At 42.1% G+C, this 12,579-nt stretch overlaps 1 protein-coding gene across 1 annotated transcript in view; it reads left to right on the plus strand.

Moving 5' to 3' along the window:
• The window catches only part of Plekha1 (pleckstrin homology domain containing A1), a 49,467-nt gene extending 39,407 nt beyond the window's left edge, over positions 1 to 10,060 (plus strand). Inside the window, 4 exon segments of the mRNA XM_021166897.2 lie at positions 1,524 to 1,588; positions 2,039 to 2,102; positions 4,911 to 5,000; positions 7,402 to 10,060. Coding sequence (XP_021022556.1) covers positions 1,524 to 1,588; positions 2,039 to 2,102; positions 4,911 to 5,000; positions 7,402 to 7,716 — 534 coding nt within the window. The 3' untranslated portion in view covers positions 7,717 to 10,060.
• The last annotated feature ends 2,519 nt before the right edge of the window (positions 10,061 to 12,579 follow it).

Consider the following 12,579-nt stretch of genomic DNA (forward strand, 5'->3'; position numbering starts at 1 on the left):
ATCTCACCAGCCCCTAGCTCCGTGTCTTAAGAAAATGATCATTTCTTCCCAAAAGAACCCAGACTTCATGGAGAAATGGCAGATTCTGTGGCTGGGCAAGAGAAATAAATGCATGGTTAGCTGGAATGTCTTACATCAGAAAGCAAGAACGTGCTGAGAAAATGCTAGTCACCCAGTAGTTACCTTATAAATAGTCCCCTTACCAGATCATGGGCAGTGAGAGTATCAAAACACACAATGTTTATAACGTATTACAGTGCAAATATATATCTCTGTGTGCTCAGATCGATGTGAGTAAATGGGTGGTGACTGAGCTCATGTAGCTACAGTGAAGGAATAACAAGATGCTAAACAGGAATGGGACAGCGATCTGAAATAACCACTCAGCACAGTGGGAGGAGAGCAGCTGTACAGGAAGAAGCTGGGCAGCACCACGCCCACCCGGCTGTCAGGTTCGATGAATTCAGTGGTGGTGAGAATGTCGGAACCATCCGCCACCTCACGGGAGAGCAGGAAAAGCACAGCGCGTCAGTCCTGTGCTGCTCCTGCTAACAGGGTAGTCTGCGTTCAGTCACCAGGTCACAGGAGCCACATCCAAGGGAGGGGGCAGCCTACAAAACACAGTAATGGCTGTCATCTGCAGGAGTCAAGTCTGTGTTCCTCTTTCTAGAGGAGTGAGGAACTCTTCTGCACTAAACAGAAAGAGACAGCCAGAACACTCACCCTGTAGGACTGTGTGACCCACCTGCTGACTGGTGGCAGTAACATGAGCACTTCAGGGTAGCATGCCGATTGCAGCAGCTCAGCTCCAAGCGACTGTTCTTAGGCTCTTTTGTAAATTCATGATTGGTTCAGTGTTCAAGAAAGACAGAAAGGTGGGGAGAACTTCCTGGTAGAAAAACAAACAGGAGTTACAAGCGGCTCATTCGGACAGAGATTACGCTGAGTGTGGAGTGGAGTGGTAGCATGCATGGCTAGTGTGTGTGAGGCCTTGGGTTAGAGCTGCGGCACTCAAGCTTTGGGGGCTACAGGTGTGCACTGTGCGGATAGTACTCAGTCATGAGGAGGCTGTGTCTGAGTGAAAAGCTCCCATCCCACTGTCCTCAGAGAAAATAAGTGGAGAGAAGAAATAGTATTTCCTCAAATTCTGTGTAGGTGAATGATGTTAGAAAAATCACCATTTGGCAGGCAGCTATGCCAATAATGATTTCAGGTAAGAATCCTCAATACTTGTGAAACCAGTGGGAGATTTTTGTTTTAAAATCAAGCACTGCATAGATAGGCTCCAAGTGTCTCAGTAGAATACTTACTGGTCCTAGTGGTCCACCATGAACAATTCTGCTGCTTAGTGACTGTCATTGAAACCAGAAACCGAGCTTCAGACAACAGTGGGTGTGATAGCTTGAAACTAGAGCTGTCCTGCTGCTGCAAGTCTCAGAAGGTGTTGGTCTGAGAGTGGCCTGAGCTCCATGTAAGATCGCTTGCTATTGACAGGAAATATCCTGCGTGTGCTTTTTTGCTAGGAGAAGGAACCTCTGCGGGTGATACCACTTAAAGAAGTGCATAAAGTCCAGGAGTGCAAGCAGAGGTAAGGAAGGACCGCCTGACAGGCACAGCACTGTCTGAAGAAGCCGGCCGCCCTCCCTCAGTGACAAGCTTACAGCCTGCTGCTTTCAACCCACTGACATTTCAGAAGTGGTTCAGGAGAGGAAAGGAAAAATTATTATAAACAATTTCTGAGATTTAACAAGTTGATATATTTTTAGTTTTCGAAGGTACAGCAGAGCAGGTTGTTGCAGGAAGTTGCACCAGCTGTGCCGTGATGAGTTGAATGAACTGTAAACACTTGGACTCTGACGTTGCTTTATGCATCTTCTGTAAACGAGCTGTGTAAAGCATGCGAATAGTAATGCAAAGCTGGAAAAGGCTGGGTGGTTTGTTAAATTAGCGTTTTCTTTCTAACATTGATTGTCACTGAGTAAACAGCTGAAACTGTCAAACTGACTCACCTACAACTGGTGATTGTTTTTCATGACAGTGACATAATGATGAGGGACAACCTGTTTGAAATCGTGACGACATCTCGGACTTTCTATGTGCAGGTAAGACACTTCTTGGGGATCTTAGATTCTCTTACAAGACGTTAATAACATTTAGAGGTGAAATAAATGTAAATAAAGCTCTTTGGTGTTAACGAATATAATTTAGCAGCGTATTGAAGGCTGTCAGGTGGTGGTGGGCGTAGGATCAGACCTTCGAGTGCTGTTAGGAATTGGTGGCATGGATCAAAGTTACATTTGGAAGAAAGGAAATGCTGTTTTACTTATTTTAGTTCATGATTTCAAATGTATTATCTTTTTGTGTTTTTCTTTAATATAATTTTTGGTAATTTTATAAGAAGAAAAGTTTCAAGTATAAATGAAATTATTGAAAAAAAGCATTTGTTTTTGTTTATGAGAGTTAACACATTTGCTTATTGCAGAAAAATTAAGAAAACAATGGTTTGTTGCAGCTAGCAAGATCATTCTAACTCTATAAAATCATGTTTGTTTTCATATATTGTCATTTTCCCTGTGTCATTAAAATTTCTTTGGAGGGCCGGGTGGTGGTGGTGCACGCCTTTAATCCCAGCACTTGGGAGGCAGAGGCAGGCGGATTTCTGAGTTCGAGGCCAGCCTGGTCTACAAAGTGAGTTCCAGGACAGCCAGAGAAACCCTGTCTTGAAAAACCAAAAAAAAAAAAAAAAATTTTTTTTTTCCCCTTTGGAAATAGGTGGGCCTGGAGGCTCATATCTTTTATTGGAATTAGAGGCGGGTAGATTTTGGTGAGTCTAAGGCCAGCCAGGGCTGTGTAGTGAGATGCTGCTTCAACAGGGTCATCTTTGGAAACATTTTAGAGTTGCATCATACTCCACGTACCGTGGCTAAACATTCATATGCGTGGTTTTTGTACATTCACTCTGCAAGCATGGTGATAGCACATCTTGTGTAAAGTTTGGCCTGAATGTCTGAGTCTTTCAGATGTTTCTAGGTCAGACTCAGCCATCAGAACAGCTTCTCTGTTTGTGACTTTGACTTCGATCGTTGTCCTGCTACTAGCACAGAATGAAAGCACACTCGGCCCTATGCCTGCTCGAGTTCTGTCCTTTGAAAAATGTTCCTTGGACTTACTGGCATTTGATAGATTCTGGGAGAGGGGGACTTAGTTTTCTGTAGTGAATTGATCGTTGGTAGGTTGCTGACACCCCGAAACGGGCTCCACTTCCAAGATTAGCTGTGCAGCACAAACTGGACTTGAGGACTTGATGGGGAAAAGGGTTGGTGAGGGGACTCTCACAAGTCAAGTGGGGAAGGGTAGGAGAGTAGAGAGGAAGGAGCTAGAGAAGGGGGTGAATATGTTCAGAATACATTGTATGCAATTCAGAGAGTTAGTAAAATAGTGCTAAAACCCACAAAATTCAGCATACAATATACAAAGTGCATAGGAAAACATGGCATGAAAAACTAAAATCTAATTTTAGATCTACTTCACAAGGAGTGAGGTTCTCAAAGGACAGGAGTTAGAAGGTACGTGCTTATGTTCCTTCTTGGCCTCATGCTATGGCCACCCCACCCCAAACATTCTGCTCTCATGATGTTTAAATTCACACTGGCCAGTCTTCATCAAGAAAGAGAACTACTTCTGAATTTGACTACTAGTGTCTCCTTAATTCACTGTCCTTTTGGAAATTCTTTTCTTTTCTTTTCTTTTTTAAGATTTATTTATTTATTCTATGTAAGTACACTGTAGCTGTCTTCAGACACACCAGAAGAGGGCATCAGATCTCATTACGGATGGTTGTGAGCCACCATGTGGTGGGATTTGAACTCAGGACCTCTGGAAGAGCAGTCAGTGCTCTTAACCACTGAGCCATCTCTCCAGCCCCTGTAAATTATTTCTAAAATTAATATGTAAGATGGTATCAGAATGGCTTTGAAAATGGCGCATATAGCAGCGAAGTAAGAAGGTCTTTCTTTAGTTTCTTCCTCTTACTTCCTTTCAAAAAGCACTCATTATATAATCCTTGATGTGTCTGAGTTTAAACATGCAGTGGCCATCTTATGGCTCCATATAGAACCTGGCTCACAAAAACCTGGGTTAAAATTAATGCTCCTAGAGCCAGCTTTGGCAGCATATACCTGTAACCTAACTGCTCAGAAGACTGAAGCAGGAAGTTCAAGAGCAGCCTGGCTAAAGAGTGAATTGAAGGCCGGCCTGAACAATTTAGTATGACTCTGTGTCAAAACTAAAACACAACTTTTAAAATAAAATAAAGCTTCAACGGCTGAGTGTTTTTCTTCGTTATGTATGTTGGTTTAGTTTCCCAATAATACATGCTGACCAAAAAAGTGCTTTCAGGGGCTGGAAAGACGGCTCAGAGGTTAAGAGCACTGGCTGCTCTTGCAGAGGACTGGTTTGATAACCAGCATCCTTGTCGGATAATTCAGGGATGTAATGACAGCTCCTGATGACAGCTCCAGTGGAGTCCCTTGCTCTCTTGACCTCTGTAGCTGGGGACAGCTGGACCAATGATTTATAAATTGTTATACCCCACTCTGCGCGCACACACACACACACACACACACACACTTTTGAAGCTAGGTGTGGTGGCACATACCTTTAATCTCAGCACTCAGGAGGCAGAGTCAGGACGTTGACAGGCAGATCTATAGAGTTCCAAAACAACCAGGGCTATAGAGAAATCCTCTCTCTAAAAAAAACCAAAAGTGCTTTGAAAACATTTTTTAAAAGAAATTATTGCCTCGAATGTGTTTGCAGGTAACATTATATTGCCAAGGTACAGAATTTATGGAAATAGAAGGTGATTTTGAGAGATAGTTGACTGAAATATCCCTTTTATTTCCTTTTAGGCTGATAGCCCCGAAGAGATGCACAGCTGGATTAAAGCAGTCTCTGGCGCCATNGTAGCACAGCGGGGACCTGGCAGGTCATCCTCTTCTGTAGGTTTTCTCCTTCTTGGGGAGAAACTCCACAGGGTCTCCGTCCTTTGAAGTTTTCTTCCTCTCCCCTAATCCTTCAGTTTCTTTCTTTCTTGAGATTATTTATATGTTAACTTTCATACCAATTGGACTTGCAAAAACAATGCACCCTAACTGAGAGCTTCCATGTAGTGAGTGTCCCATGCATAGCTTTCTGTGCACATTGTGTTCATGCACAAGCTGAGTGGCCTTTCTTCCTTTGTTCTTGCAGTTAGGTTCTTGTTAGTGAGTGGGTCAGGGTGTAGCAGCTTGACACTCTTGGTATGGCACTGGCCTGACCATTCAAGGACTTTCAGTTCTGCCAAAACACAGTTTTGTGATGTCCTGGTTTTCCCTTTACTTACCAATTTTTCATTTTTGTCTTGTGTGGTGTTGGAATACCACTGACTAAGCTAGAGACTTAAGTACAGTTTTCTGTTCCCATTCATTTCTTTTCTATTTTATGTTGTTATTTCAATTTTCTATCAGGGTGATACAAAAGCTTGTTATCTTTATGTAGTTTGATAGTACTAGTGAAACAACTAAATGCTTTGCTTGGACACTGCCAGAGAAACACGTGTTATTCATGTTGTCCAAGTACATCCTAGGGAAGAGTTTGGTTCGGGATACTTTGGCCATTCATCTCTGTTCTGAGATGCAAACCCTTTTGAGAAATTACACCTTAAAAGTAGCCCTGTTGTCAACTGTCCTGTGCCATACCATAGCCTTTATGATGTAGATTCTAGATAGACCTGTATTTTCAGTATCTTACTATCTTTTACTAGTTTTCTGTTAGTGATGATGACAGATCAGTAGATAGTAATATACTTTTCCCATTCCTTAATCATTTATTATTATTATAGTAGTAGTCCTTTAGGAATACCTAAAAACCTCTTTTGTGGGTGTTAGGTTTGTAACTGCCTGCATTTTATTTGACTCTTTTTTAACAGTCAAGTATGAGATTCTCTGCAAAAACAATGTCTGTTGGGAAGAGGGAAAGTTGGAGAAGGGTGTTTGTGTTCTGTGCTTTGTGGTGGGGGCAAATTGGACTGTCCAGCTGTGACTATCAGCAGAATTCTCTCTTTTCCTCCCTCTCCCAATATAGGTTAACTCTAATCTTAGCTTTGCACTGTGTTCCAGATGCGGCAGGCCAGAAGGCTGTCGAACCCTTGTATACAGAGGTATACATCAAGAGCTGGTGAATGCAGCACGTATGTGGGCTCTCATGCAAATGTGCCTTCTTAGTAGAAGGCCTGGACTCGCTCCTCCTTACAGCTGATCAGAGAAGGTTGAGTTAACCGGACTGCCTTTTGCAGTTGTCATCACTAACGCAAAGTATTTTACCGTAGTCATCAGGTTGAATATGTATAGTTTTAAAAAAAGCAACCATACTAATGGAAGCTTCCAGCTTCATAAACTGACTGACTGAATTGCTGCAAGAGTTTTGATTTCCATGTTTTATGTATTTTGAGATTTTTTATATATATACTACAACACTTGAAATGAGCCTTTGTTCTTCGGATCCAGGCAAACTTCTGCGTGCATCCATGTTGGATAAGCTGTCACCAGAATTGTATGGTGTTTTATAGCTCTGGTGAAGTTTTACCATGAGGTGGTAGTGTTTGCTGATTGTGGTACTGTTTTCAAAGCAGCTAGTGTCCTAAATGAGCACACACCAGGAGCTGCGCAGCACGCTGCGGTGTCTTCAGATTTGTCCTTAGAAGTACAATCACGTCAGCGTTTACAGCTGATCGTGGGCCAGCAGTTTTAAAAGCGATTCAGTTGTAGCCTTTCTTTACTTTTAATGTCTTAGGCCACTCGAATATGTGACTTACCCAAAGTAAACCAAATTGAACCAGCTGCAGTCAGTTGCAGTGAAATTAAGAGAAGCAAAAAACAAGTTGTCAGGCTATGAGACAAAATCATGTCTGAAAAGTCTTGATTTTTGTTGATTAATTGTTGATTTTGTTGATTAATCTATGGCCTTGTATTTTTATATTTTACATTTTATCTTTTTAAATACTTGGGATAATCCCTATAATTCTTAAATGCCGGTAGAGTCTTCTTTCAACACAATTCAGTTGCAGTTGGAACACCGGATCTCGTTTTAGGCTGACTAGTGCCATAAGCTACCAGAGTCAGCGTTGGTGACAGAATTAGTTTCTTCGTGGAATTGGTTGTTGGCTTTCATTGCTTTGAACTCACCCCTAAAACGCGTTGCTTTGGGAAGGAACTTGCACATTTACGCTGCATGGCTCATGCTTCTGGTTTGTGTGTATGTGTGTGTGTGTGTTGCTTGTTTTTCAGAGAATCAAGTCTCACATTGAGTGACTAACTTTGTCGTTGGTGATTGGCTGTGTCTAACCACCATTCCTCTTTCCAGGAGCATTCCGGCTGGCCTTCAGAACCCAAATTCACTGTCCGTCCTGCCGGGGCCGCAGCCACCGCCTCACATTCCCCAGCCTCTCGCAGCCACTCTCTGGTCTCAGGCTGTGCCATGGAGAAGCGAGGAGTTTACCAATCTCTTGCCAAGGTCAAGCCAGGGAACTTCAAGGTCCAGACTGTCTCTCCAAGAGAGCCAGCTTCCAAAGTGACTGAACAGGCTTTGCTCAGACCTCAGAGTAAAAACGGCCCTCAGGGAGAAGATGGCGAGCCAGTGGACTTAGATGACGCCAGCCTGCCAGTCAGCGATGTGTGAGGAGGCGCGTGTGGGCTGCCTGCATTGCCTGCACCACTCACCCTCAGTGTCCTTCCGTGAGGCTTCTCGCCAAAGATGATAGAGGGTGAATGATCTCAGTGCATATGTCATGCTGCCTTGTGGGTGGACTCTTAAGTCGGCAAACCAAGAATTTAGGGAGTGGCCAAGTCAACATCATTCTTTAAGAAAGGAAGGAAAAAAGCTGTGTCCATAGTGACTGTTTGAAGCTTTATATGTTTGGGTGGTGAAAATGTGTGTGTGATTTTTTTTTCTTAAGTGACTTTGAAATTTTAAATAACAATTTAAAACATTAAAATTTCTTATTATCTTGGTCATTTAAACATGCTAATATGACTCCCTTTGAAATATTCAATATTTACACATTCTTATCAGCTAAAATTATCAAGTGGGCCATTCCCAGACAAAAATTTCTAATCTCATGAGGTCTGTGGTGCTGCAGAATTATACTGCAATGTGGACTGTTGAGAAATTCTAACCATTTATGATATTCTGGCTGTCCAGGTGAGTGGAAAATTTTGCATAGATTTGACTAGATGATTGGTTTAGGTGGCAGTGGAACAGGGCAAGCAGAAGTGGGGAGACTGGAGGTCAGCTATAGCTAAGATTGTTTTTTTCTGGGGAGGGACTTTTTTTATTTTTATTTTGGAGATTGGAATTCTCTGTGTAGCCATGGCTGTCCTTGAACTCTCTCTGTAAACCAGGCTGCCCTTGAACTTGTGATCCTTCTGCCTCAGTTGCCTCCCAAATTATAGGGTTATGTCACCAACTTGCAGCCTGAGACACTTGTTTTAAAAAGCTCAATATTTTATTTCAGTAAAAATTATTTGGTCATAAATTTTGGGAAGAGCTGATTTTTTTTTTTTTTTAAATCAAAGTTTTGTAAATAGATCTTACTTCTGAATTTGAATCGGTGGAAGACCTCAGTTCACATGCTAAGTCAAAACGGCCCTTAGTCACAGCCTTGTNGTGGCNTCTCCCTTGTCATCAGTAGTAACCTATACTCANGTGCCTGTGTCTTCTCATCTCACTTAGGATCGTACCCCAAAGTCCTACATGATTGGCTTTAAATGTCCAAGAAAACTAATTACAGTAGCGTAGTTTGATAGGTTAAATAAGATCGCATTTTATATCAGAGACACCAGATTGTTGGTGTTCAACTACCTGTGCAATATTTATGTCTTGAAAACCAGATCTGAGTATGCATTGAACAGTGGGGATATTATAAACAGAAGCGCCTCTCTGAAGAACCCAGTTTCCGGTGTTGAGTGATAGACTGGTTTGAGCAAGTACTGTTTTGTGGCCACATCTTAAGTGTTTCCTTTCTCCCGGGCTGCTGCTCTGTGGTATTTCCAGTCTCAGACTTGTGTTTTGCAGTCATGGTGTTAGTGTTCTGCCTTTTTACGTTCTAAGACTGCTTGTTAGAGGACGGACGATTTGCTACAGTGGTCTAGAGTTAAAATGTGCTCTTTCGTTGCCCAGCCCAAGAACGTACCACTCACCTTTTGTATTCATAAGCTAATATGTTAGAGTTCTATGTAGTTTTCTCTTGTGCACCTGCATCAGAAAACCATAGGACAACGAGGTGGCTAGGCAGTTATCACCCTTCTGCTGCNGTATCCATCACCCAGGCTCTCTTACAAGTTCCTTGTTGATGCACAAGCCTAGGGACCTTTGTACAGACTCTGGCAGTATTGATGAGCCTGGCACTGTTTGCTTTGGTGCAGCCTCCACAGTGCGNGTTCATTTTATCAGATTTTGGTATCGGTAATTTGATATATTTCATGGTGGTAAAATATTAGCTCTATTTTGGGACTTTTTATAGAATTACATTTATTCAAATACATAGGAATATGTTCTTGTGATTATCAGGATCTCCTAATATTTATCTCAATTCTTTTGTAAGCTTGTGGAAATTATTTAAGTATTTTAAAGCATATTTTCTTGTAAATATGTCCTACCTGAAGTGTCAGCAGTTAAGTTAATACCGTGTTATCTGCTGTATTTTCCCTGTGTGTATAACGTATCTCCTTTCAGAACAGGAATGTGCCTCCTGATGTTTACTGTTACCCTGCTGTCTTTGTATGTCCAGTCGGTGGAACACTGTAATGACTTGAGAATAAATGCTCAGAGTTCATTTTCACTCACGTCCCCTTTTATTAGGTTCAGCATTCATGTGAACAAATCAGTAGAACTGGTAAGAAACATTTTTGGTTAGTTCATTTACTTACCTTTCAGTAAACAGACTTCATTTCCAGGACAGCCAGGGTTAAACAGAGAAACTCTGTCTTGAAAAGCCAAAAAATAAAAATAATTTTTAAAAATTTCAGATCCTTGAATTCTTGGGGTTTGATTTTTTTTTTTTTTTTTTTTTTAGACATGGTATCACTTTGTAGTCTTGGCTGAGACTCAGTATGGAAACTATGTTGGCATTGAACTCACAGAGATCCTCCTGCCTCTGCTTCCCAGGTGCTAGAATTGTAAAAGTGTATACCAGCAGGCCCCGCAGATCCATGAATTCTTAAGACAGCTTCCTATGAAATTGTACAAAGAAAATGTGTGTTCAGAAAGCTTGCTCTTTTTACTTAAACAAAAAACATGTTCTGAAAATTAGATGTGGAAGCTGCCTGTGAAGCATGTTGGAGTCATTGAGCTGCATAGAGCTCCAGCTTACTGGTCAGGCTGAGCTGAGGCCAGACTGACTGCAGAAGACGGAGATCCCATGCTGCCTACACCTGTGGGGAGGAGTGGGAGGGGCTGCGATGTGCAGCCAGCCCCCGAACAAGTGCTCAAGAGCCCGCTTTCTGAAAAGTTTTCCTAATGATAATGGGCTGTTGGGAACTGTATGTCTAGAGTCCAGCCCAGTGCCTGCTGCCCAGAGTAAACACTTATCCGCTGAGCCAAGGACCGGTCACTAATAGAAAACATATTGACATACAATTAAAATTCGATTGAATTATATTCAATTTAGTCACCTGAAGTTTTAGAATTTCCAAAGACACCAGCAGTGATTTTAGATGTCTCCTTTTGTTCCTTGTGTCTAGTTCATTGTCAAATCCTGCTTTATTTCCCCATCTTCCTGACCTTACCTCTGAAATGCAATGCACAATTGGGCCTGTCAGCAGTTTCTTATGGATGTGTGAGTAGCTGTGCGTGCGCATGTGTGTGTTTCTTCAGTGGTATACCCACTGAAAAATTGACTATGATCCAGTAAATGTCATTCCACCAGTACACATGGAAGCAGCCTTTGTGTAGTTAAACTCAGTGAGTCACACAAAGTCATGAAAGTAAAAGGGAATATAAGAAGGGTTTCAGCCAGGCAGTGGTGGCGCAGGCCTTTAATCCCAGCACTCGGGAGGCAGAGACAGGCAGATTTCTGAATTCGAGGCCAGCCTGGTCTACAGAGGGAGTTCCAGGACAGCCAGGGCTACACAGAGAAACCCTGTCTTGAAAAAAACACAAAGAGAAGGGTTTCAACAGAAGGGTGAGGGTGATAGAATATTGAAAAGGTAACAGGTGGGAAATGACTAATATAATGACTTATTATATTCTATTGCTTAGGGGGTGGGGGGACTGGAGAACTCAGCAGTTAAGATTATGCAGAGTTCAGTTCCCAGCACCCACCTGTAACTGGGGGGGGGGGGGGACCAACCTGCCTCTAATTTGAATGAGAATGCCTCCTTAGGCTATTTGCATGCTTAGTATGCTGGTGAACTGGGAAGATGAGGAGGTGTGACCTTGTTGGAGGAGTTCTGTCACTGGGGGTGAAGCCCACACCATGCCCACCCCTCCCTGTTGCCTTTGGATCAGATAGAAGCTCTCAGCTACTACTGAAGTCCTGTCTTCCACAAGTGTTCATGTGTGTGTGTGTCCACACCCATATACATGTACACAGACACACGAAATTGATAGACATCAAAATGTTTAAATGACTTGAACTGAAAAATATTGCTGACCTGGTTACTCTATAATGTTCACTGGTGAAATCCCAGTGGTCCACTGGGCGGCCATTAAAAGGAGTAACTTACTGTTCATGTGATAACAGTGCCACCTTCTGGTATTGGTTGCTACATTTAAATAATCTGACATCTACTTTACTTCCCTGGAAGGAGAGGAGATATGTAGCAGCATAGGATAGCTTTGAAACTCAGAAATGTCAAATCACCTTTCCCAAATAATAGCCTTTGTAGAGGTAACTGTAGCTTCACATTCCTAAAAAAGAATCTAGAGAAGCTGGGATGTCTGTAGCAAGGTGCTATCTTATCAAAAGATAGAATATAGGACATTTTGTATGCCCTTCACACTGGTTTTCCAGTAACCCCACATAAAGACATAGTGTAGAATTGTAACCAGGAACTAGGCTAGTGCTTAGTGGCAGTGCTTTTACCCACTGAGCCATCTTGATGGCTCACCAGGCTTTGGCTCTAGCTTTAGAGAGTCGATATAAAGGCAATAATTTTATATATGTGACCAGTGGGGTTGTTTGCCTTTTAACCTCTTGGGAGTTGGCATCAGATTATTTTTCCATGTGCTACAGACCTAAGGAGATGATGGAATTTGCCCAATGTTATAGAAAGTTAAACATGATAAATCTAGTGTGGAAAACTACCCACCTAGAGGCTGAGATGGTCAAAGAATGATGGTATAGTAAGAAGCAGTGTGGCAAAGAGGATTTCTAGAAAACCCCTGAAGAACTTATGGATACGTGATAAGGAGTGATTAAATTGATTTGTAGTGATAAGGAGGGATTAAATTGATTTGTAGTTTTGATGGCTCAAAAGGGATTGAGAATAAAGTCATTATCTTCAAGGTTCAAGGCTCCCAAGCTATGATACACACATCTCT

This window comes from Mus caroli, chromosome 7, assembly GCF_900094665.2.
Source record: "Mus caroli chromosome 7, CAROLI_EIJ_v1.1, whole genome shotgun sequence".
In the NCBI taxonomy this organism is placed as follows: domain Eukaryota; kingdom Metazoa; phylum Chordata; class Mammalia; order Rodentia; family Muridae; genus Mus; species Mus caroli.